This window comes from Nasonia vitripennis, chromosome 2 (genome assembly GCF_009193385.2).
Source record: "Nasonia vitripennis strain AsymCx chromosome 2, Nvit_psr_1.1, whole genome shotgun sequence".
In the NCBI taxonomy this organism is placed as follows: domain Eukaryota; kingdom Metazoa; phylum Arthropoda; class Insecta; order Hymenoptera; family Pteromalidae; genus Nasonia; species Nasonia vitripennis.
Window position 1 is genome coordinate 4,581,631 of NC_045758.1, and position 25,891 is coordinate 4,607,521.

Sequence of the window (25,891 nt, forward strand, 5' to 3'; positions counted from 1 at the left end):
ATACGGCGTCTCGTGACGAGCGCAATCTCGCTGCGTAAAATCAATCTTCATTCTTTTGAACTATCGCGCAGTTTGCGAAGCTGAATAGACTCTGTCAGAAGCGACGTCGCGTTGCTGCACCATTTCCGAAAAAATGTCGGAGATTTCGTACTACGAGCGTTGTTAATAAAGCCTGTCACCGGAAATGAAAGATGGAACGTCGTGAATCTTCAGTGCCTGGCTAGAGTTGGCTCTTAACCTGCGCTTCGGATTTCCATATTTTAATTTTATTCCGTCCTCGCTTCCGATCGTATTTTCAGCGACTTTATGACTTGTAGGTATATCACACCGCGGCGATATCAATTCTCAAGAAATCCTTTTTTCACGAAGTAAAAGGGCCTCTCCGCAGCAAAAAATAACAATAGACATTCATTATCCTTCGCATACACACCTTTAAAGACAATCTAGCAGTAACCGTCAACTTGCCGACGCAATATCTCCCAAAAAAAGTAACCCACCGCTCACTCTCTCTCTCTCTCTCTCTCTCTCTCTCTCTCTCTCTCTCTCTCTCTCTCTCTCTCTCTCCATCCATCCCAATTTTTTTCCCACCGCTTATTGGTTCCCAGCACTTTTCACTTTTTTCGCCTCTGCCACGTAGTAACTTTCCCGCGCAGTATTATAACGCCGTTTTTCCCAGCATATCTCTCCGACACGCACGGGCCATCCCTCTTCATTTTTTCGGCCGACCCTCGCTCTCTGCGGGGGTGTGTACACGCGTGTGCGTGTGTGTGCTTCGTCAGTAAAAGAAGTAGCCGGAGCGCGAATTCCGACTAGCCGGCGGCCATCGGACCACTCGCCGCTGTAATACTGATCGATTCAAGCGATAGCGCGGCCGGCGCTGCGAGAAAAGTACTGTTGTCGAAATTCGCCGATCAGGCTGCCGATAACGTTTATTGCCAGGCCTTTTATGATTTCGGATGATGTTGCGCGCCTCCTGTGTACGCATGCTTGCTCGCGGCGGCCGCAAAAAAAAAGGAGAGAAAGAATGTCAAGGTTGTGAGAGAGGCTCCCGGGTGCTGATGGAGCTTGGCGTATAAAACGCCGGTCGGCTGTAAAGCGGCGAGTTTTTTTGGTAATGGGAAACACGCCGGGGATGGTTTACGTAGCCGAGGGTTATAAAGCGTCGCGCGTCGGAGTTGCCGGCCGATCGAGGGATGAATTGAGTGACGTATGAAAAATAGAATCAAAGTTTCATTTTGTATACCTTGAACGCTGGCTGACCTGAATTTGTGTATTTAATATCCTGACGATGTAAAATTAATATACGAGATCGTGACGCATTAAGCTAAATATTGTTGCAGTAATGACTGGAGAAGATTAATTATTAAACTTTGATTTTCAATTTGTTCCCCGTAATTACGCGCCCGATGATAAACAAATTTTAACGAACAAACGTGGTCGGCGTGTAACGCACAAAAACGAGCCTCTTTTCACCGAAAGCCCTATATCAAAATTAATCAGCAGTTCGTAGATTAGATCCGGGAACGAGAGAGACACGCGGCAAAAAAACACAATTAACTTTTCACACGGCTTTTCATTAAACGTCGTCCGCACAGCAGCGAGCGTCATAAGCACAACACAGAGCTCCGACGAGGAGAAAAATTTAATTTCTCCAACTCTCCTCCTCTTATTCTCCCCCAAAACCATTAATCTCCCTCAAAGCCTTCCCGAAAAAAAAATTTATCATCGTCCTCTGGTACACGCACTCGATAGTAAAACTGCGCTTCGGGAGAAAGTCCTTGATATTCAAAATCAATCGAACCCACGGTAATATACGACTACGTAACTACCCCCGCAAGCTTGCCTTACGTAAGTCAACATAAGCGCTGTGTGTGTGTGTGTGTGTGTGTGTGTGTGTGTTTGCAGTGCACGTCGCGCGCAGACACGATAATTGGACAAAGGGCCGGAGCACACGTCACAGAGAAGAAAAAGGGAACGAGTGTCGCCCGCTCTATTACACCTGTCTAGCAAAGCGACGAGAGAATCTCGGATAACGCAATACACCGCGTCGAGAGCTTTTACAACCCGACGCTAGCGTTATAGAGAGCTGCAAGCTACTACTACTACTACTACTTTCACGCTGCATTAGAGCTCGCGATGAACTTTACCCTTTTCCGCTGCTGCTGCCGCTGCTTTTGACGAAATAAAGTCGAGAGCGAGAAGTGTATATATTGAATTTTAAAAGTACACCCTTTTTGCGCAAGTTCCTTTTCCAACGATGCCTCGGCTTTGTAAATTTTATTATTTCCATCCAGTGGACGCGATTCCTTATTATTCATTAAAAAAAGAGAAAACTGACGACTTTATATATCAGCCAATCAAGGGAGAAACGTACAAGGGAATCATCTGTGAAGCACAGCTGGCGGCGCACAAAGGAGCATGAGAATAAGCATTCGCACTTAATTTCGCGCCATCAAAAGCGCCTTATCCAGCAAATCCCTTAATATCCCAAAGTGCGCCGTATCCCCGGCATTATATCGCGCGCAGGCAGTAAACCGTACGCGCGCTCGTCTTTATTTCTCTCTCTCTCTCTCTCTCTCTCTCTCTCTCTCTCTCTCTCTCTCTCTCTCTCTCTCTCTCTCTCTCTCTCTCTCTCCCTTGCGAGTGCAGATTTCTTTCTGGCTCACAGCGTCTCTCACCTTTATCGGAGCTTAGCCACTAGCTCCGCTGTAGAGCGAAAAGCGCCAGTTTGCCGAGCAAGTTACACACACACACACACACACGGACAGAGAGCGCGGATGTCTCTTTGATGATCGATTATTCGCGCGAACGGTCGCGCATATGTGTATAGCCGCAGTAGCGGTGGGAGAGAGAAGCGCTTCGCGTCTGAAGCTCGTGAATTAAACATCGGGCGACGAGGCTTGTGAAGGAGCGAGGGATTTTTCGCTGGCGTAAGGAGAAAACGCGCCGATGCGCTACATTCGAGGCTGATGTCGTAGTGACGTTGCGAGGAGTTTTGCAACTTATTGCTTCTATTTCGTCGCGAGGCATCGACGAGTTGTTGTTTTTGTTTCATTCGTCGGTTATAAACACTCTTATTCCTTAAATATGAGATGAGCTGGTGGTTTTTCGAAAATATACTTAACTTTTAGAAAAATTGTGTTTGTGGAGCTAGCAGGCAATAAGCTAAATAAACAGACAGCACAAACGTTGTCTGTTTCTGATTAAAGCTGGAAAGCTTCTCGTTCAAACAACATTTTCCATCTCGCTGAGAGTTTCCTTTGAAATTCCGCGTAAACGCGCTCAATTCCAAAGTCATTGAAAATTCAAAACCGAAGTTTTCCTCCGCATTGAGCAAGACGACACAGCCAATCACTATCTAAGCACCGTCGCCCCTAAGGGAATCTAATGCCATGTATATACGTATCCTCCAAACGCATACGTGAGGGAGTTCTCGCCTCGGGATTTTCCGTTCTCGCGAGCCACGTGTTTTCGCACAAGTATTCGCTTCCTGAACTCGAGGATAGGAAAAACGAAGAGAAAGAAGTGTAGTGAGAGGGGGAGACGAGCTCGAGAGACGAGCGCTAACTTGTATACACAGAGCAGTAGTAGTCGTCGTCGTCGTCTCGATTTGTAGCAGCTCGTCTCGAGTTCCCGGAGAAGTCGTCCAATTAACCGAACGGATTTTCGCGAGTCTTTTGAAAAATGTATATTTTATCTCTGAATAAGCGCTGATTAAATTTTCCATCATACGCTTCGATGCGGGACTTGAATTGTAAATTACGTTAATTGGGAAGTCAATGTGCGCGAGGAAAGACGACCTACTCGGACGAGCGTTTTATTTGGAAATTGAAAAAGTTCGATTGGACACTGGAGTTTGCTTTGATTTTTACGCGACGATTTAATCGCGGGCTTTTTTTCATATCGATTGTGAACAGGAATTACCGCGATGAAATCGATGTTCGAGCGGAAATTGCTGCTTTTGTAATTATCCCAGTTTATACGGAAACAATCGCAATGTTTATGCAACGTTTTAATTAAATTTTCCCGGCGTACCTAATTGTAAAAGCAATTATATCGGTTTATCGGAGGATTTGAGGCGATTATTACGAAAAGCCGAATATAATTTCGGAATAATACTGTCGTGTACGGAGAAGATTGAGCCCGACGCACACACCCGCGAGAAGGTCGAACAATTTAATTGTAATTTCGAGGAGCCACGTTACTTTCGACACACATACACGGAACACTTAATAACTCTCATTCTTTCAGCTCTGGCACTCGGCTCTCATCGTCTCCCCAACAACAGACGCCGTTAAACGATCTTAATTCCCGAACCCAGAGACAACACCACGAGGCATTCCGGTCCATTGAACATTTCTTCTCTCGGAGCATAAAACAATACACACAAGGAAGCTCTGAAAAATCGCAGAGACAAGTCGCGCGCTCTCCTCCCGTGAAAAGACTTATCCGTCTGCGATGCAGCAGGCAAAGCTCCAAGTTAGCACGTCCCGCAGATAAGCGTTCGTTCACACACGAGGAGAAAAAGATCCGCGCGCGCTTCTGCTTTTATCCGAGAGCTCCTCGAGCTTGCAAGCTCGCGCGCGGCTGCATACGTGTCAGTATGTACATAGAGATGTCTGTAGTCGAGGACGCGGTATACAGGGTAACGGGAGCCGATGGCCCGGCTAGACGGCCCGGCGACGTGACCGGATTTCCGCGATGAAGCAGCTTCGCTTGTTCTCGAGACGCGACGATGAAAAAGGCCGTTCGTCGTAGTACAGAGATGTCGGATGTTGAGGATCGTACAAGCGTAAGCGGTTAGGTTCTACGATTATCGACGCTTTTTATGTCCCGATTCGATAAATCTTTATAGTACAGGATGATATCAAGATATATTGTACGATTCGTGGGATTTTTGCGAATGGCTGGCACGTTTCATCATAGGTGGATCTTCGTACCTCTACTATGGAGTATTTTATGTTTCGTTACAATTGGGGAGCTGCGCAATAAGCGCGTGTATTTCTGAAAGTTTCGACAAGCGATACATTGTTTTTAAATCAGAAAAGAAGAGTCGTATACGTATTCAATTTTAGCGCGCGCGCCAATTAAAAAGTTTTTTTATTACGAAATTTCGTCGTGAAATTGGCCGCCTCGACGTTTTAGTGCCGCGCGCTGCGTAATAATATCGAAACCCAAAGCGCGAGTAAAACTTTTACAAGTTTGCCACTTTCCATTGAAATCTCAATCGATCAAATGCCTAATAGCTCAGCTCGAGAGTATTTGACAGGCGTTGAGTAACAGCTTCCATATAGATTATTGAACTTTTCAGTTTTCCAACGTTAAGCAATTTTTTTTCATCGATTATTGCGATTATGACGTTGGAAACGACCTGCCAAAAAAGTCGACGCAATTCATCATTGATATTACAAACGATAACCCCGTCGTAAAACATTTCTCAGCACTTTTCCAACTACGACTACTGGAGCTCGAAAGAACGGCGACCGTCATAGTATCAAAAGATAAGAAAAAGTAAGGTGTCGCGGAGCTTCCTTAACCGCGGATCGTTTTCCTATCTCCTCTTTCTCAAAAGGACGAGTAGAGCAGCTGGAGCTTCCGGCACGAGTTTGTCTGTCGTCGGCAGAGCTCCTGCGAGACAAGCTCGTTTCGCGCGCGACGACGCTCGGGGAGAAACGCCACGAGGAATTCGAAAATAAGGACGACTCCGCGAGGGGACAGAGAAAAAATTTTAGCCTCGGATAACCTGGTTAAACGCTTAGAAGACGATGGCTGAAAAAGGAATGCTTACGAATTTTATAATCGAAGTTCGTTATAAATCCTATTGAGAGCGTGTGTGAGATACGCACAGCCAATAAAATCGATGCTACCGCGAAAAGAGTCCCCCAGAATTATCAGCGATATTTCAAACGGATTATGGCTTTTATTTATCTCCGCACAGAACACACAGCGGAGAGAAGAAGCCAGTTCTCTCACACCATCTAAAAATGCTAGACACGTAGACGACCTCTGTCAATATATAGTCGTTCGTCCTCGGAGCGATTTCTAGGCCAATAGAAGTTCGAGTGTATGCCGGGTTATACAAGTGACCGGAGTGTATGGACCCTCGCTTTATCTTGGCGAATTGAACCAATGCAGTGCCTCATCAATTGTGCGAACGTAGACAATTAGAGCTCTGTGGACGATCGAAAATTTACAGGTCGGATGAGAAGCATCGTTTTTGGCACCGGTTCATGCGCGACGCGCCACTTTTATTCTTTCCTCCCGCTTTTTCGACAATCAATTTCGATAGCTACTTTATCATTATCTTAGAACTTCGACCAATTTCGATAAACTCTTCCAATATTTTCTCTGTATTTGAATAATACGTTAATTTGACTGTGTGAATTCATGCTCGAAAATTCTAACGAAAGCTCGCGAGAGCGGTAAACGGGTTATAATACGACTCGCTGATTAAAATGTCATCATAATAGACTATCGAAAATCGGATTACAGCTAATCATTGTGCATACCGCCGAATGAGCAGACGGTAATGTATTGATCGTGTCGGTAAAACGAAGCGTAAACGCGGTTAGTCCCGCGTACGCACATCACACATAGACACGATTTAAAATTATCGTATAAATTCCCGCGAGCGTAATGATTGAACTTGACTCAAGTGGGTCGCTGGCATCCCGGAAGCTTAACAGGAAACGTTATAAAATGGGCGTGAAAACGTCGCGTTGAGCAAACAAATAGCTGGGAATAAATAAATCCTACCAGGAGTGCAATACGAAGTGGCCTCCGCACAGCTGTATCAACACATCCGAACGAATCTTCGGGCTTTCCAAGCGTACGTCGTCACGGATTTTAAGCAGAATCTCGTTTGCCTCGACTTTTATACTGTCTCCGTCGAAAGCCCAATTGGCCTTTCTTCGTTTCAGCGAACTTGGCATTCTGAAGCTTTATAATGACTTTCATCAGCCGTGACAAGATGAATGGATCGTAGAGATTCACTGCTTATTTGTTTTTATTGCAATCTTTATAAGGTGAATTTCGGGAAAAGATTTTCCATTTTATTTTTAACTTTCAGAACTTGCATACGAAGCATCATGAAATAACGAAAATGACTAGTAAATGGTTATCGTATAGAGAAACTTATGTCCTATTCAGGCAACGCGAAGAAAGAATAGCGAAAAAGAGAGCAGAAAAAAAACGAATTCAACCCCCGTGACGAATTCAAGTCCGCGTTTATATGTTTTCGCTTCTGTCAGAGGCATCTGCTCGGTCGGATTAGACCGTGAAAGATTGGATTCCATCCTCCTCTCGCATAGCAAATGTTTGACGAGTGTAACAGCGAACGAACGCATAAACACCATCTCACAATGAAAAACGTCGAAAGACCCTTATACCTGAATTTTCAATCTCCACGTTTTCCAAACCGAGCTATTCACCGTTAGATATTTCATCTCAACGCATGATAACAAAGCAAGTGGCATTCCGCCGCACGACTGCTCATATTTGTTTTGGTTTAAGAAGATTACACAAAAGAAAGAACGACAAAGCCGCTGGTATACCGTCAGTGGCATGTTTTCCCTCCCAAATAGCATATTCCGCAGAAGCGGTGCACAGCAGTGTTACGTACAAGCGCAGTCAAGGAAAATGTCAAGCTCAGATTTTCAGCAAAGACTTCTGGCGCGAGGTACCTGCCATTTTTTTGGCTCTTTACGACCAACACCGCACAGCCCTGCCTTTTCCTTTGTTGACTGCGGAAGAAAAAGGGCAGAAAAAAAAACTCTCGACTCCCGTTGGGACCGACGCTCGAAGCAAACGGAGTTTAGCTGTTTCCAATCTTTGCCCGAGTATGCGAATCGATCGACTGCATCGGACGCGAGCTTATTTCCTGCGTAAATGAGAAAAGCGACTCCGAAGAGCCAATCGAACACAGAAACTGGCTGGCGCTGAATTGTTTAAGCGTGTTTTTTTCAAGCTTAATATGCCGAGTTTGTACACCTTCGTTATTTGAAAGAGAAATCGTGTAACGAACCGATTTTCATTCAGTATCCAAAGGAATTTTCCAAATTGGCTGTTACACGAAGAGCGTATACTCTATATTTTTCCTTCGCCGCACTCGCATGTAAGAATTTTCCTCCTTCACCGACAGCACACAGACGAATAAACTTCCTTTTTCTTTTCTTTCGCCCACATCCTCATATACTCAGAGCTCGATCTCGGAAGCGAACGAAATAGTTTCCGCTAATTTCTTGCTCACGAAACTGCACATCCCCATTGTTTCGCCGCACAGAAAGTCATTAATGATCGTCTCTCCTGCATCGGACGTTTAAACGGCGATTCTCTCCGGTAGTCGGTTTCTAAACAAACTGCATATTCACGTAAACCAGTCCATTATTTCTGGCAGATGGAATTTCCATCCTCGGCGCGATTTATTGTTTTCATAAATTCGAGCCTCGCACACACAGGTTTGATAACTCGCGGAATCAGGACTCGAAGCGCCGTATCATGTTATACCGATGCGTTCGACTCTCTCCTCCGTTTTATCTCGTGTCTTATATACGCTTTATTGATCATTCCGCTTACAGACGACGTTCTCTGTACGACGTCGGAGTTTATTTCACTCGAGACGAGAGCCGTATCGTCGCTGTACCAATAAACTTCGAAAACAAAAACAAGGAAATGAGATGGGATAAGCGAAGGAGCGTATAAGCTCGGTATTAGCTATCTCTCTCTCAAGAGAAGCGAGTAATGTTTCTCTCGTGTCTCTCTTTTATCGTCGTCTCCGCGGCGCATCCGCTGTGCGCGAATCGAGGAGTGGACAATTTACGTTTACGTAACGTCTGATATCGCGAGTCAGTATTATGAAAATACGGGAACGTCTGATGCAGTGATGCAACACGCGGCAAGTAGATTAAGGCCAGGTACGACAAGACACCGATCCGTTTCGTGTACGCGCTAATCGCTGAGATAATTCTTTTGGCTGCATCGAGTCGAGTTTTCGAAAATGAAAAATAAAGCCTCGACGCGATAAAATTGCCTCGGTGTACACCTGTTCACGAGGGAAAGCGTCAAGCTAGCGAGTTTAAATTCAATATTCAGCGAAAGTTCTTCGACGAGTTGGACAACTGTATAACGCCGGGAGCAAGAAGTGCAAGGCGAGAGCGCCTGGCATACGGCAATTCGATCGCGCTCTCGGCTCAGGAGTTGCAACTGGGTAAGACTGTGTTGTCCCTCGTGATTTTACGAATAAACTCGAAGCTTCGGTTCCAGAGATGCGACTCGTCGATCGGTATAAAGGGGAGAGTCGCGTCTGCTGAGCGTGAGTACGCTTGCTTCCGATAGATTTGTGCGAAAGTTATAGGGTTTTTATCTTTTGCAATTTCGTGTAGATATTTAAGTTTTAAAGAAAGTTAACAAATGTGTTTAATTACGTGTTCTGCTCGATTTTAAAAATACATAAGTCGTCTAGTTAAGCACGGACCAAGTGACGCTGCTTATCAAATAACCAAATTGCTTCGAATTTACTTCGTTTGATGTTCACCTTGATCTTTTAACGACTGTAAACTAGCCACCGTACGTCATTATAATTACTCCATCCGATGTCATCACGGCACTTAAAAGAATTAAGAATACGTCGAAGTTGTTTTAAAACACTGGAATCTACGACAGCTGCGTAAACTAAACAATTTCCGCGTATAGCACAGAGCATAACGCGAAGCTAACTATATACCTTCGCGCAATTTCCACGGAAAGATTCTAATCAGCATATATAGCTATAAAATAACGAACGACAAAGAACAACTCTCAAGTGCACACGTATACCCACTACACGAGCATTCCACGAAGACAAGGTCAATAAACGGTTCAACAACCGACACGCTTATCGTAAATTATTAAACGGTTAATGATCGCGCTCGAGTGTGTAACACACACACACACACACACGTACACATGCGCAGACGAGCGACGGCGCAAAACTCTAATCCGTTTTTGCGCGTCACGAGACGATTTGGCACGCGAAGCCCACAACCATATACGCGGACCGTGTGTGTATGTATATACATGCCGTGCAGCCGAGCGACACGCGATAATAAGATCGGGCTAATAGGTGCGCTGTAGCGCGGAGTCGACGAGCCCTTTTTTTCACTCCTATACTATAGATCCGGCATTGGATTTTCCCTGAGCTTGTATACGAGAAAATACGCTCGCGATGGTGTATACGCTGCAGTCGTGTAGGACTGGCGAAGACGGAAATTCAGTTGGCCATCAGTAGTCGACGTGCGTATATTTAGCGCTGCGATCATTGAATTCAATATCCATGTAGTGACGCATTTCGCTCATTAGTGTATAGATTGGCCTGTATACCGGACTGCGCAAACATTTTCGTATTTGAAATAAAGATCTCTCCCTGCAGCGTCGGTGTATTAAAAATATCGCTGTTTACCGTTTACCAGCCGTGAGATATCGGCCAAATAATTTTTCTGCCAGAATAACGCTCTTTTCGGCGTATAGCGAACTCGACCTCGGGGGAAAAACAGCAACAACGACGCGCTTCGAATAAACTTTGCGTTCTTTCTCGAGCTAACGTTTATGCCATTTTTTTTTTAGGGATTTCGCGAAGTACACTGTTTTTTGCCGAGCATCCGTTGTACACTTTTTTATGAGGGAGTGTGACAGGACGCAGCGTTAAAAGAGAGCACGTGCCTCAAAAATAAAACCCGAATGTTTGGCCGTGTCGTAAATATAAAAAAGAGAGGTGTGGACGTGTTTCAACTAAAATTTAAAGTCTTTATCAATTATTCAGACATAACAACAAGCCTTTTACAATCTTGAAAATGAATAATTTTCATTGCGCGGTTGTTTATTCAGAAACACGATATAAAGCCGTACGCAATAAACTACACGAGCGTATAACATTTCCTGCATCTCGATTCCGTTATTTCATTTATTATCCAGGTGCACATACAAAATGCTCTTTACTCTTTTCAAAGGAAAAGCTGTACAGTTCGCCAGAATGAAAAAACATCCAAACGGAGCTATCAAAGTTGAAAATTCCTTTTATTCGTCCCCGTCGACTACTTGACTACTTTATTTTTGAGATTTGACGTCTTGAAAGGAGTTTATCTTGTATTTTCTTTTTGTAATACAATCACGTTTGGATCAACGATTGTCCTCGTTACTACTGACGTACTTCAATTTTCAATTACACCGCTAACTTGAAATTACAGCAGCGAACGTTTGTTTACCCTTTAAAACACGAAGTTTGCTAATTATAACGAGTTCCGAGGTCTCCAGTTACACACATACACACGCCCCGGGGCAATTTAATCGTTCTCTGCCTTACGTCAACTCTAGCAACTTGAACTTTTCTATTATCTCGTTTCCCATAATTCAAGCCCAGAGACTTGGACCAACACCCCGACTTGGATTGTTCTATTCTACGAATCATCGCAAACGCTATAAATCTCGTACCTTATACTTCCACGTAAATTCCTGCCTAACAACAACTATGTTTCTCGGCGCGACATCACGAAACGATTCGTTCATGCGAAGGAATAATTCAGTCCAAGCGACTTAGTAGCGATCGCTCTGGATTTCTCTCGTCTAAATAAGACACACAAAAGAGTAAACTCATGCGCTTGTGCAAACAAAGCCTGCGAGGAATGGTATTACATAAGGCGCATATGTATACACGAGCTGGAGACACACACAGACATACCTCGCGCTCCTCGAGTACAAAAGACATACGTACACTCTCTCTCTCTCTCTCTCTCTCTCTCTCTCTCTCTCTCTCTCTCTCTCTCTCTCTCGCCAGTCGAAATAGAATATTCAAGAACACACATCAGGGGCCACAGGATCACACCGGACGCGGCGGCACGCTTGTTAAAGATTTATGCCTCGGAATGCATAATACAGTCCCTCTATCTCTAGCCCTCTCAATTCCGAAGATTGACTGCACTATCAAGGCGAAATATCGCGAGTCCGCTGACTCGCTCGCCTTGAAATAAAAAGGAGCCATATCTCTGCCACGAATTTTTCACTGGACCGGATCCACTTTTGGCATAAATTACGCTCGCGCGGGATTAGCGTTGACGATTTCGCGTGTGTATACAGTCAGTAATCTATCACCGTGTGCATGCGGAATCGATGCAGAAATTACTTTCGCGTCGAGGCGGAACTTGAGTAGCGTGAAGTTTAAGGTTTATCTTCTTGTGTGCGCGCGCGCTCTATCTTAATGGAAGCATCTGCTCGGCGGCTCGTCGAGATTTATTTCACTTTTTCCCTCGTACGCCCCTAATTACAAGGAGAGTTGTTTCCGTTTCCTCGCGATAACACGTGCGTGTAAATACGAACCGTTTAAGGAGGCTCGTCTGTCCGCGCGGTTATTCCAAACGCATGGTAACAAACGCAGCCATAAATTCGCGCCGCGCTGCGTTTCGTACGCCGATCACGTAAGTTGAATCAATATAACCGCGACTGTTCAAAGTAATTAAATACGAATAAAGCTCGCGCTTGCATCACGTGCCGGAGTCATTGTTTGCGAGGAATACTCATGCAAATAGTCGCGCGCGTCATCGCAAGAGCGGTGCATCGACGAAACTCACCGATAACGTAGCTGTAGCCGTCTAGGGTGAGTACGCACTTGCGCGTGGCCGGCGCGCCGGCCCCTATTCCGGGCACGTGCCTCGTGGCGGCGAGAGCCGAGTTTCGGCTGACGACGCTTCGTCTACAGCTGGCACTGGTCACTACTGCAGCGGCGCTAACAGCACTGCCAGCAGTGTTCTGCTGCTGTCCCGGATCCGAATGGCACTTGTGCACCGGGTCCTTCGTCTGCCTAGACATGACGGGCCGTACTCATCGCCTCCTCCTCCTGCCGCTTCGCATCTCCGCATAATATCGTCCGCAGCTGGACAAGCGGCACAGCCACTCGCTGCACTCACATCTCTATTATTCCCTCTTACATTCCGACAGCCAGTGTCTTCTGCTTTAATGCCCACCGTCGAACACTCGCGAGTTTTAACTCCGGCCGCGATATCACGCGAAAGTGGCCATTGCGCGGCCACCGGATCGCACGCTCTCTTTCTCCTTATATTATTACGACGCGTATATCGAGCTCTCTCTATCCCGCTATTCCCCTTTTACAATCGAAGAGAGAAAAGGGATGACTGCAAGCGCCGCGCGCGCGCTGATGTTTGTTTTACTTGGCCTCGACTCAAGTCTCGCGGCGTCTATTTTCAACGATTCACGGGCGTTACGCCATACATCGGCGCTGCCGCAAAACGCCGGCGACAGATCGTTCGTCGATCCCTCCGAAGCGCGCGCTTTTCGGGTGTTTACATCGCGCGCTTGGAGCGCCCAGAGAACGACGCGTACGAGCGTCTCTTAAATCAGCCTCTCACTCTCGCTCTCGCAGTGATCACGCTCGGCGAAACGAGATGAGCGGAGGCTTTTTATTAATAGAAAACCTCCGGCAGTCTCCGCTCTTCCGGCCGATTAACGGGGATTTAGAGCCAGCCTGGCTCTCTTATCGAGCTTTTTGCGCGGTCAAGCTCTGATATGTTTACGTTTGCTCGAGGCTCCGACGCACGCGATGCAAGCTCGTGTGTGTGTGCGCGTGTGTAATTAATGTCCCGCGGTGTGCTCGCGGAGCGACAGTCGGATCCTCTATCGGCGCTACGTATCGGTTTCAACGTTCGTCACTTGATTAACGTCCTTTATTATCTGCCGTCGCCGACAGTTTTTCTCTCTCTCTCTCTCTCTCTCTCTCTCTCTCTCTCTCTCTCTCTCTCTCTCAGTGTCCACGACGTTCGATCAACGGAACGTCGCAGAGCCGCTTCGCTCTGCCTCGCGCACAGACACACGCACAGCACGTGCACCGACGGCCTTCACTCTCCGGCCAGTGTTTGTACACACGTCGTCGTCATCGTCGTCGTCATCGTGTTTCGTATCCGCTAGGTGCTTTGTGTCCAAGTGGTGCAGTCGCGTGTGCGGTCAGCCGAAGCACATGTTCCGCGCTAGCAGCAACAACAACAGCAGCAACTGGAGCGAGAGCCGCGGTGCGAACGACCGGCGGCGCGTGCGACCCGAACGGCGGTAGCGCTACAACTGAACTCTCTGCGCTCGCGTCACAGCCATTCGGCCGCTGCCAACGCCGCGCCGTCAGCCCCTCTCGCGCTCGCTCTCTCGCGCCAACCCCTCTTTACCTTCTTGCTTGCTCTCTCTCTCTCTCTCTCTCTCTCTCTCTCTCTCTCTCTCTCTCTCTCTCTCTCTCTCTCTCGCTCTCACTCTTCCATCGCGTGCGTATACCTATAGATTCGCGGCGCTCTCTTTCTCTTCTGTGCGTGTACACGCTGCGTCGGGCTCAACGCGAGAAAGAGAGAGAGAGAGACTGACTCGCTTCCCTTTTTGCGAGCTTTTTTCACCCGCGAGCTCTGCTTTTCCTACGGGGCAGCTCGTTTGTGCGATATTGTTGTTGTTGGGAGAAGTTTTACGGCCGAGGATACAGCCGGCGAAAGCTTGCTCTCTGCGTGCGAATGTACCTGGGTGTGTTCATCGATGGGATCGTAATTTGGATTATCTTTTTTTCTGGACGGAGCGCATCAGGCTTCTACTGAGAGCTTGCGCTAGGATTGGCTAGATTCTAAAACGCGGAATTAAATATTCGTAATTCCTAACCGCTCCAGTTGCGCCGTACAATGACGCGCTGAAATATTCACAGCACTTCGTTATACCGTTCAAAAATTTATTTTCAATCGGGAAGCGCAAGCTCCGCGCATACACACGCAAAACAATAAACTCGAGCCGCGCCGCGAGCTTTAATCTTTTTCACTTTTCAAAATCTCCCCGTACGCTCGCTGATTATTTCCTTTTTATCTCTCTGCAGCGAACTCCCAGATGTGGTTTTCCTCTGCGCTCGTAACTCCCGTGTGAGGAGCTTTTTTTTTTCTTATACATATACCCGACCTTTTAGTCGCTCTCTAGCTGCCGACCCAGAAGTGCCCGCTTTCCGCATCCCCCCCCCCCACATTTTTTTCTCCGTACTTTTTTCCCTTGACCGTCGGACTTCTTTAGTGTTATTAATTTACGACTCTCACTTGACCAGTAAAATTTCAAACGCTTTCGTATGTCGATTTCGAGAATTCACACGAGAACCTGTATTTTGCGCTGATTATTTCGTCATCGCCGTAAACAAACCCTAACGCGGTGACTCTATTCTCCGATAATCCACTCGCCACGATAACACGAATGCAGGCGAAATAATTCAGGCCGTCAGTGTCGCTAACCGTATATTTCTTTCCAATCATTTCTCTCTTCCCAATTTCTTCCCCTCGTGCGTTCGCCTTTTCCCCGTTATAGCTATTTCATGTCGCTTCTTCATCTCTATTCCCCTCATCGTCCTCGTCTTCGATCCGTCGAGTCTGTCAGCTTTGATCTGCCGCAGTGTCTCCCTCTTCGCTCGATCGTTTCCCTCATGTGTACAGACACACGCACGAGTCACTCGTCACTCATACATTCGATCCTTTTGTTACACGCCAACTATCTCGTCCTTCCTCCAGTTTTTCACAGGTGTATTCCGTGCGATTACCTCCAGTCTGTCTCCGCGAAACGATCGAGCGGTTTCAATTCGAAAAAACGAGAGACGTTATACACTTGGACTTCATATTTATATTCTCTCTTCTCGATCGGCGAATATCCATACGGATCGAGTGCCGTTGTACACCCGAGCTGGCGGCTCAAATGAAGGGTGGTTTCCTCGAACTTTTTTTTATCCCCGCGCGAAATGACGCGTCGGGCTTCTCGTGGGGGCGGCAGCAAATCCAATGAACTGTATAGCGTCGCGAGTTTAAGAAAATGGAAACCTTTGCATGAAATATGAGGTTATAAGAACTCGCAGACGTCGTCACGCGCGGATGTGTAGAGACCGGCTTTGCGCATCTATAGATACGCGAGCTTGAGTCTTGGGATAGAGAGAAAGAAAACGAAAAATGCCGATAAGACGTTGGTGTGTGAATCCATATAGGATGGAAAGTTTTGCAGAAAAAAAGTTGGATATATGATCGAGCGATGATTGATTTTTTTTCCACGATGAAACTTTTTCCTCTCCCAGAAGAAGACGACGACGAGGTGTAAAGGTGAACTTTCGGAATATAGAAGACCTTGTCTATTCGCAATATCGCGCGAAATGCGTTTCTGCATATAGGTATATGGATGTCACAAGTGCGGCAATAAAAATCGAACGCTCACACTTACACGCTCGTAAACGCTCGCTTTTATGCGCTTTCATAAACTTTATCCATTCGCTCACGCGTACCGCCATTAATGTTGCATCTGCATACGTAATTCCGCAAATAACATATCATTATACGCATATCGAAGAAACCGTACCGCAAACCGTGTTCGCGGTAAAACTCACGAGCCGATCGTTATCCGACGCAAAAAAGCTTAAAAGCTCAACCGACCGGATCTCAGCTCGGTATACATCGCAGCAATAACGCACGCAAGCTCGCGGAAAGTTTAATTAAGCAATGCTTGATTCTTCGCCGGGGTCGATATATCGGCCGATGCTCCGAATTAAAGGAAGCAGCCGAAATGCCCAATGCTCTCTCCGCTCCTCATCCTCCTGTTCTTGGGCTACAGCTGTTATATGTGTATAGCTATATGCGGCTCTTGCTGGCCCTTATCACGCGATCGGCTCTGTTCTCTGCCAACGAGCGCGAGTGTATGCACGTATAGCTGCGGAGAGGCGAGTGCATCGATCGCTAGGAACAATGCACCCGCGGGGCTATTTACCTAATGCACCATTAGAAACGTCGATTTGCGTTGTCGGTGGCTTTTTCCAAAGTATAGGTATACTGCGACCTATACGCATATCGAATATTCGGCACTTTTCCGTTTTCGTGAATTCGTACAAGTATTTCGTTTTTTTTTCACGGGGGATGAAAATTCGATAATTCAATTTCGAGATATCGCGTTTTGATCCCATTACGCGCAGCGAAGCCTTGGTCATCCATACACGAATGTTATAACTTACCGCGTTTCGTCGGATCAAAGCAGTTGTCCGCGATGTTCAAACATGCTTAACGGTGTGAATGGCGGGAATCTTGATAAATGACCGCGGCTCGGTTAACGGAAAGCAAGAGCTTGAAAAATACGCGCGAACGCTGTGGAAGTTGATGAATTGCGAATGTATTAATCAGGAGTAAAAAAGCGAGACCACGCGTCTCTGCTGACCGGAGGTTAAACTTGGAATGTGTCTGCTGATCGATACGTCATGCCGTAAGTGCATTACCGTAGATTCCAATGCGCGATACGCGGGAATATTGCATTCGACGACTGTCCGCCGATAGCGGAGAATGTTTGTTAAAAAGCACGCAACGCGTATAAACTTTTAAATCTTTAATGTAAACATTAAAAACGCATAGATAATGCATCACTCTCGCATTTCTGTAATTTAACGTTCCCTTCGCAGAAAGTAAGTGATGGGTCGCTTTAAAGCTCGCGCTTTCATGGAAGCGCAAAGTGTCGCGTTTTTAGAAAAAATCGCGTTCGTTTATTCAGGATTCTCGGAAGTAAGAAATTTCGCGCAAGAGAGCTCTTTATAAAGACCATCTTATCTCCCAGTGCCGCTAACAACATCGCAAAAACTCTCTCCTCTCGCGATGAGAAAATGTCTGCGCATAACAGTCCAAGAAATGTTCTTACATCTACGCGCGCGCGCAAGTCATGCTCGACAAGAAGAAAACAGAAAGAAAAAGACAAGCGAGCAGTATACGGCGACGAACTAACGATATCCTCCAAGCGCCATATCCCGCAAACAATACATCGAGCCCACAGCTGAAGCTCCTCGCGAACAGCATCAGCAGCGAATGCAATTACAGTGGCTGCCGCTTTGTTCGCGCAGAATCAATCGCACACACGACTGACGTCGCACATGTATACGTGTTGTATACGTGCTCATGTGGTCGGCCTCTCTCTCTTAATCAAGATCGCTCGGCGCTCTCTCGGTAACGATATCGACGCGCCGTAGTTCAAACGGATGTGAATCGCCGCTGTGTGTATGGACGTATGGAGAAGAAAATAAAAGATGCGTGTCGCACGCACCGTAACCGATGAAAATCAATGGTCGACTCGGCGCCAATTAGATTCGCTTTTATATAAGCCAGGGGGTGGCTGAAGCACTGCTTCGAGAGGATTGGCTCTCGAGAGTGCCGAGGACTTTTGTACACATCGACGTGGAAATTCGATGATGAATGTGTTTTATCATTGGCTCTTGTCTCTATCGAGGAGAGTCGAATAGCTTTTGATTTTCGCTCTGTTTTTAAATTGATGAAAAAAAAACATTTCGGTTGATTTCAAACGACGAGATCAACTTTCAAAAGTCGCTTCTTCCTCTCCCACCCGCACTCGCGCAATTTTTTTCCGGAGCATCGTTTGTCTTGTCACCGTGTTTATCATTAACACCGCGATGAGCCATTTATAAAGACGACAGCGGTGAATTTCACGAAGACAAACGCGACGAAAGCGACGGGGAGAAAATAATAATTTGACAGAAAAAAGAGACGTAATTCGAAACGTCGCGCTGTACTATCCGGATTGATAATGATCAAGTATGACTGATTTTTATTTTTCACTCCGAAAGTCGTCCGCACTGCGCAAACACGCTTGTATGCTCATAGGCGATTATTAATTCAAGCAAATCTTAACGCAGCCACTCGAGTAAAGCACTTTTCGTTCGTTCGAGAATCTTACCGATGACCTTGACGAACACACGAAGCCGTTATTGAATCCGCAGTCAGGTATACACGACTGCTTACTTTTAGTGGCAACAAGCATTATTGATTAGGAACATAACGCAGCTTAATCATCGGATTGTTGATGAATATTCTCGTTTATGATTGACGATTATCGTCGGCACTCGTACACGGCGTACGCCGGGTTACAAATCCGTTGAAACAACCATCATTATATAAGTAAATTGCAATTAAATTGCTGATAAAGCAAGTACGTGCTAGATCTTTGGGACTGGGGACTGCTACGTCAATCATTCACTTTGATCACTTTATATAATGGTCATTATTATGCACGCGCGCTGCGTGTCTATACCCTATTTCTTTTTCTCAATTTTCTTATTATTGTACACAGACTTGCGTACCAGATGCTTTTGTTTCGATAACAAAGCAACGGGTCACATGATAATCAAATAGCATGAAATTTTCTAGATCGTCGCAAACTTATACATAAAACTTTATAATAATTATATATTCATATTCTAATAATGTATTATATTATATGTGATACTTAATTTAAGCATGCGATAACAATATTACACCAAAGATTCTTCGTAAAATGCTACATTTAAATCTACAAGTCAAAAATAGTACAGTAATAACAAGTTACACTTTTCAAATAACAACATATGAATTCAAATGAATGTAATATTATACTGCCTAGCCTTATAATACTGCTGCATGGTGTAACAACTTTTTTGCAAACTTTCAGAAATACTCTTACGTGATGTAATATGAATAGACTTATATAGAATAGACAGAAGAAGGATAATAGAAGATCAATCCATGCTACGATAATTGCTGCAAATTTTATGCATCTACGTATTACATTTAGAGATCATTGTAAAAGACATTTTCAAATTTCTGTGACAATCAAACGGCCGATATAGTAAGAATGTAAGTTGGCAATCGACTTTCATCATTTGCTATCTAAGTTGTTTTTGTTGTATGTGTGTGTAAGCTGTAGTGTAAAGATATTCGTGTTGTGAAGCACATAAAGAAATAGAAAATAAATGTATTTAACAATTACTTCGTGATTCTGAACGGCCTTTGAAAGGTAGTGAGAATCTAGCATTTTCCCTATTGTGAAAAGTATCCAAATGATCCAACACATTTAAAGTTATACTCCAATACTCATAGAAAGCTTGAATGACTGATTTATCGAAAAAAGCAAGGTGTACTTTTAGCAGCATGTATATGACCAAGAGAAGAGTGATTCTCACACAACATTTAGATTTGCATTTGAAAAATCTACAATTTGCATACATCAAGTTGTCGTGTTATAACAGTTCAGTTCAACCGCGCGACAAAGGGCCCTCTGTGTGTAAGCGAAGCGAAAATAACAAGCCCTTACACCGTCGAGTCTCTGCTGCGCGGAATCTCGAGAGTTCGCTCATTCACGCGTACAAATGGCCCTGTGCAGGACACGTGTATCTCTCTCAGTGTGCGTACGCGCGCGAGCCGACGTCGAGGATTAATTCAGTTATAGCGATTAGCCCTGCATAACCGACAAATAGTATCAGAATGCTCCACACGGAGAGCAGCCAAACATGCAAGATGTACTTAACGCAAACGCGTTTACCTGCCATTATGTGTCGATCAATTAAGCTCTCGTCGCGCGTCGAGAGAGAGAGAGAGAGAGACTGCGATGAGCGTTATATTACGCTGCCACGTTGTAGAACGTTGCTCTGCGGCACGTGTATCGTATACGCGTATATCGATGGGTAGATCTCGATCAAATGTGTAAATATACGGTTGCACGAGCGATGTTTCTCACTGGCAAACTTAATAACGCGAACGAGTCGACGCGGCAAACCACGAGGCGTATGATGTTTGCTCATCGGTTGATACCTATGTGTGTGTGCGCGCAGGTGTTTGTATGTGTGTGAGTGTGTGGGCATTGCGTGTCAACTAAAGTCATCCCAATGCCTGGCAACATAACAATATAATCATAAACAAGTGAGAGATATAGAGAGGCTCGCGAGAGCGTATCTATTATATCGGGCTCGCGATTGATCTTCAGCTTTACCTTCTTTAGCAAAGTCCGACACGCGTTGGTACAGAGATTTTAAAAACGCCATACTCGTCACGCGTTCGATTTACCTGAAAGCACACAAAAAGAAGAAAAATTTATTACTGACATTATTGGGAATTGTGAAATATATTTATGAAGAAGATATTATTGGAATTTCATTGTTACAGCAGTACCTATGCAAATGTTTCGGTAGTTAATTTGTATTGTGAAAAAGTTTGGATATTCAATTTAAATTTGTGAAGCTCTCAAAGAGATGGTCTTTTTAGTCCATTTACTGTCGAGTCCAGTTGTTTAATGAAATTCAATTATTTCGTTGTGTTTCAGAAATGTTTGACGATATCGTACTGGCATAGATTTAAATAATCATTGGGTGGTTCGTGGTTTTCGTTGAAAGTTTTGGGGGTATTCGATGGTTGATGCAAAAAAACTCAATGTCTCAATCTTATAAAAATGTTATTTATTAACTAAAATTTACTAAAAATCACACTTAATCCTTAGAACAAGGTACTCGTATCACTTTTATTTCATACACTTATCGACTGATTCCAGTATCTCTGGGATTTCTTTGGGCACTACCGCAGTCGCAAGGTAATCTAAGACATTGTTAATCAAATTGGGTATTTGTGTTTTAATTAAGTCAACAATTTGTAAGCCTTCTTCTATTTTGTCTACGTATGTTCCAATTGTGTCGCAGCTTGTATCACCCTTCGTGCATGGATCTTGATTGTTTTCAAGGTTATTTTTAAGGTCACGTTTCATCTCTTCCAACTCCTATGTGAATATATGAAATGTTAATTACATAAAAGATATTATTAAGACACATAATTTTGAGATATGTAAATATTAAATTACCGAATCCATAATCAAGTTCGTTAATTCCAGAGCTTTTAAATTACTTTCAACATCATCTGTTAAATGTTGTCTGAGATTGACACCAAGCCAGTAAAGTTTATTATCCAATTGTTGTTGACACTCTTCAACCTTTTCTTGGTTTTCAGATTTCAATAGCGTTTCCTTATTATTTATAAAACAACGGGAATGATTATTGATAATTTTCATAAAAGGGAACTGACTTTGCTGAATTACATTTTTATTTTACCTTCATTTCCAGTACTAATGGGTTTTCATTTATGACGGTGAAAATTTTGTTTCTTGATTCATGTAATTCTTCATGTACAACCTTCCCTTGTTCTACAACTTCTTTCATATCTTTTTGTATAGTTTCTATGTTCTTTAATAATGTTTCAGCTTGTTTTTTATAATTTACACCTTGTTCATTTGATGAAGATACCTTTGTCATCAAAAGAGATTAAAGCGTTTAAATCACGTTTCAATTAGACGAACTGATTGCACACAATTAAAAATAATTTATAATATATACGTACGGGATTTCCTTGCGCTGCCGATATAGCACAAATGATTAATAATAACCCTCTCATCTTGAAGGAATTGTTTGCTCTACCGATACCGACTGATGTGAATAGCTACTGACTTCGTTTTATGAACTACAAGGTATTTATACCAGCTTTATTATTAAAACGGTAAATAATCATGAGCAAATTATAAACTTTGTTCATGTTTAATGCACTTATATAATTTTATCATCAAACAATGGGCCATTATGATCGATAATAGTGTAAGAAAACGTTCAATAATATGGCATTCCTTCGAAAAATAAAACGTCTGGTTCTGAGAATATTGTTCAGCAAGGTTGAAATACACAGTGGGCATTTATCATAAATCAAATAAAAGAAGATAATCATTTGTCCTTGTTAGTATATATACCGCTGTTTGCTTTTCACATTTTTATACTAGTATGCCAATGACAGCAAATTTCGGCAGTTTAATGAGAGATTAGAAAAGCGAAAATTTCAGACTCGGCACTACTACGGCTGATTTCTAACTCTTCGAACTCTATAACGTCAAATGGTTAATGACGTATCGTTATAACAGTTACAACTGCTCAATGCAAAGTTTAAATACAGCGAGGAGTAGAAAAATGTTTACAAGCGATTTCTCGCATGCAACGCAAACTTTAATCACATTGTTTAAGAGTAAAAGTTTCGTGTAATTTAGTACTACAGAAGTTTAAATTGGATTCAGAAACTCGCGTTTGCTAACAAAAGAAAAAGAAAATGCTTGATCTAATTATCAAGCTCATGCGTTCGAGGACTATAACTTTGATTTAAAGTGAAGACAAATGAAAGCTAATTATGATGAACTGATTGTTATTTCATGTTATGCAATGTACAATGTACATATCCATATTTGTTAATCAAAACCCATTTTACATATTGTATGTGTTTTACAGCTGTTTTTTAAACGTTTTATAAAAAAGATCACATATTTAATGTGTACTGAATTAAAAGCGCATGATTGCGTTTCGTACTGGTAAGTTGTAAAACGAATCATCTACTAGTTTATGCAACAAACTCATAAATTTTATAACTTTTCTCATATTCTCATAAGGCAGAGCTAATATTGAACATCAATTATAAGATTATTACAGCAGTACTATTGAACCAAAGACTTTTCGAACCAGCAAAGTGTAATAAAGTATCAAGGCATGCCTTGCTTGAACATCCATTACTCTTTATCTGCTATATTCAGACACCTTTTTTTTGAAGGTTTGACTGCCTGGATGACATATGAGAAGTGACAACTTGACCCTGTTATACAGATAAAAAAATTTGCTTGGAATTTTTCGTACACTCTTGATACATCGATAAGTCATCCGACGAATAAATACACCTTCTTACAACTGCTTAATTTTATCAAGAATAAACACAAAACTTTACAACAATACCAATTTCAAGATATTTTATTCTCGTAGAGTCGATTAATCAAACACGGTTTCGAACGACACTGTGACGAAGACACAGGTGTCGGAAAATAAATTTCACGTGCGAGCGCGAAAACTAGCACCTTCGCATTCATCTTATCCGATCCACGCTATATTTCACGCTTCTCGTTAGCGGGCAAAATTAGAAATGTTTGCCAAGTATAAACTGGCACAACAGACCAATGAATTGAAAACTTGCAGAAATTCCGAGTTCAGTCCTAAACTTTGGACGATATTCGACGAACGCTTATACTGACATCTACGTAATTAATTTACTGCAATGAAGCACTTGTGCTGTAATTCCTACTGCAACTCAGACTTTTAGTCAAGATTGACGTTGTTAGAGGTCTGCGCGAACCTACATGATTGAAGCTTTAATAAAGAATAAATTTGTTCGAGTCGATCACTGGGTAATGACAAGCAAATACGTTTCCCAATGAGTATGTACTTTACTAATACTTAGATCCTATCGACAAGCGCTGACTGGTTCAATCGATGGGGACCATGAATTTCTTATTCAAATCCTCGAGCAACGGAGGAGGTCAATTCAAAATCAGAATTCAGGTCAAGAGATTTGACACATAAATGCTCTTAGAACCAGATTAATTGTTTCGCTTGATTTCATCGTTATTTATAATTCATTTAAAATACTTGCTTTTCGTTTTCCTATATGCAAGCAAAAGGCTAAAAAAAGTCGCGGAATACGTCAGCGCGTCTGCAAAAAAAAAGTTCGCGACTCCTGCGGGGATTCGGTGAAATCGTTCCGTGCGTGAAGGTATATATATATATATATATATATATATATATATATATATATATATATATATATATATATATATATATATATATAACTGTAGCAGTTGCTCGCGTGATGTTGCGGCACTTTGACTATCGTGGTCACGAGCGCTTCACGCGACTTTCGGAAAATATACATTTTTTCCCTTTTTCTCACAGGGAAAAAGTTTTTACGATAAGGAAGAGCCGCAGGACCGGGTGTAATTTAACGAACACCGCCACGAAAATAATGAAGAAAGAAATACCGACGTTAGCGGTAAAAGTGGTGATCTCATTCTTTTTAACGAAAATTTTTAAGGCCTTTTATTAAAAATTTAAAAACTTCAGCATCACGCTGGCAAACTGCAGAATAACTGAACAAACTTCACTTTGATTACAATTTTTCAACGTTCTCTTGCGCGCTACGCTTGTCAATAACGCAATACGGCACAGTAACATCGAATATTTACAAACATCCCGATACAATTGATTTTCTCAATTAAAAAGTCCAGAACTACCGTTCTATTTGCACAATCGAGTTATCGTAATACAACAAACGAAATTTTTTCCATCGCGAGAAACACAAGCTAAAACCGTAGCTCGCCATCATTTATTCGCTCCACTGAAGTCGCAACGGCCAGAATCGTCACAAGCCTGAAAGTCTGAAAAAGAGAAGCGTGGAAAAACCTTGACATATAGAAGGAACATTTTTTTTCCTTCGAATCTAGGGGAAGCGTCTCCGATAGAGCCGCGCACTCTGCCGTCTTTGCTCTATCTCACTTATTCCATCCGATCCCTGGGGAGTCTCCCCCTCCGTATAGTCTATTATACCACCACGCACACGACTGTACACCGCTCGACTTATGAATTATTAAAGATTAAAGACGATCGATCGCTCATTTCGATCACTTTATCTGACCGCCATTTATCCTGTTCATACACACGTACGCGCATCGCGTCGTCTTTCTCGGTCTGCGGCCCCTTTTTTTCGCCGTCGATGTAATACGCCCGAAGCACCAGATGTATTACACACACGAGAGAGGTTATTAATCGCGCGACGGTCTTTAACATGGAAATTCGACTGAGGCTACTCGCGAGCGCGCGCTTATATGCTTGGCAGGTTTCGCGATTACGCAATTTCAAATAGGCCACGCTCCGCTGATCTGATCGATCGGACATTGTGCTTTTCTAAGTGGATTGCGCAAAATGTCGCCGGCGAAAGTGAAACTAGTCCAATTTTTTTTTCTTCGCCTCTTTGTATTAGCCGAACGAGGATTCGACAATCTAGCTATGTTGGGTAATTTATTCGTTCAGCAATAAATGTAGTAAAAATTGCAATCACCATAAAAATCCATATAGTTTATCGGGTCCAGAAATCTCGTGAAAGGAAAAACGTTCCGCGTGCATCACCTTTCGCGCGTCGCTCGTCAAAAGCGTTTCACGTGGTCAGCTCTAAAAGTA

The 25,891-nt window shown here is 43.6% G+C and overlaps 2 protein-coding genes across 18 annotated transcripts in view; both read right to left on the reverse strand.

Annotated features, from left to right (window-relative positions):
* The window catches only part of LOC100121029 (calcium/calmodulin-dependent 3',5'-cyclic nucleotide phosphodiesterase 1), a 151,341-nt gene that overhangs the window by 69,748 nt on the left and 55,702 nt on the right, over window positions 1-25,891 (reverse strand). For 6 of the 16 annotated variants that reach the window (XM_016982152.3, XM_032596943.1, XM_031923153.2 and 3 more), the window contains exon 3: window positions 20,809-20,882. The exons of 5 other annotated variants lie outside the window; for them this stretch is intronic. In XM_016982152.3, coding sequence (XP_016837641.1) covers window positions 20,809-20,860 — 52 coding nt within the window. In that variant the 5' untranslated portion in view covers window positions 20,861-20,882. Of the gene's footprint in view, window positions 1-12,596; window positions 14,101-20,808; window positions 20,883-25,891 lie in introns of those variants that run through there. 5 more of the 16 variants (XM_001604564.6, XM_008211395.4, XM_016982147.3 and 2 more) reach the window with 1 other exon arrangement.
* On the reverse strand, window positions 21,251-25,535 carry LOC100679403. Of its 2 annotated transcripts, XM_003427080.5 has the most exons (5): window positions 25,118-25,535; window positions 22,200-22,319; window positions 21,914-22,105; window positions 21,667-21,828; window positions 21,251-21,585 (listed from the first exon to the last, which is right to left on the reverse strand). In XM_003427080.5, the coding sequence occupies exons 2-5, from the start codon at window positions 22,251-22,253 to the stop codon at window positions 21,334-21,336; spliced, it is 660 nt and encodes a 219-aa protein (XP_003427128.1). In that variant the 5' UTR covers window positions 22,254-22,319; window positions 25,118-25,535; the 3' UTR covers window positions 21,251-21,333. The 2 variants fall into 2 exon arrangements, with proteins under 2 accessions (XP_003427128.1, XP_031779031.1); XM_031923171.1 differs by lacking the exon at window positions 25,118-25,535 and having other exon boundaries at window positions 22,200-24,355.

Excerpts from the sequence above, each read along its gene's own strand:
- LOC100679403 (XM_003427080.5), bottom strand. The coding sequence starts at position 22,253 with ATGAGAGGGTTATTATTAATCATTTGTGCTATATCGGCAGCGCAAGGA. Across the intron at positions 21,829-21,913 it reads CATTAGTACTGGAAATGAAG|GAAACGCTATTGAAATCTGA; the intron begins GTAAAATAAAAA and ends ATAAATAATAAG. Across the intron at positions 21,586-21,666 it reads CGAACTTGATTATGGATTCG|GAGTTGGAAGAGATGAAACG; the intron begins GTAATTTAATAT and ends ATATTCACATAG.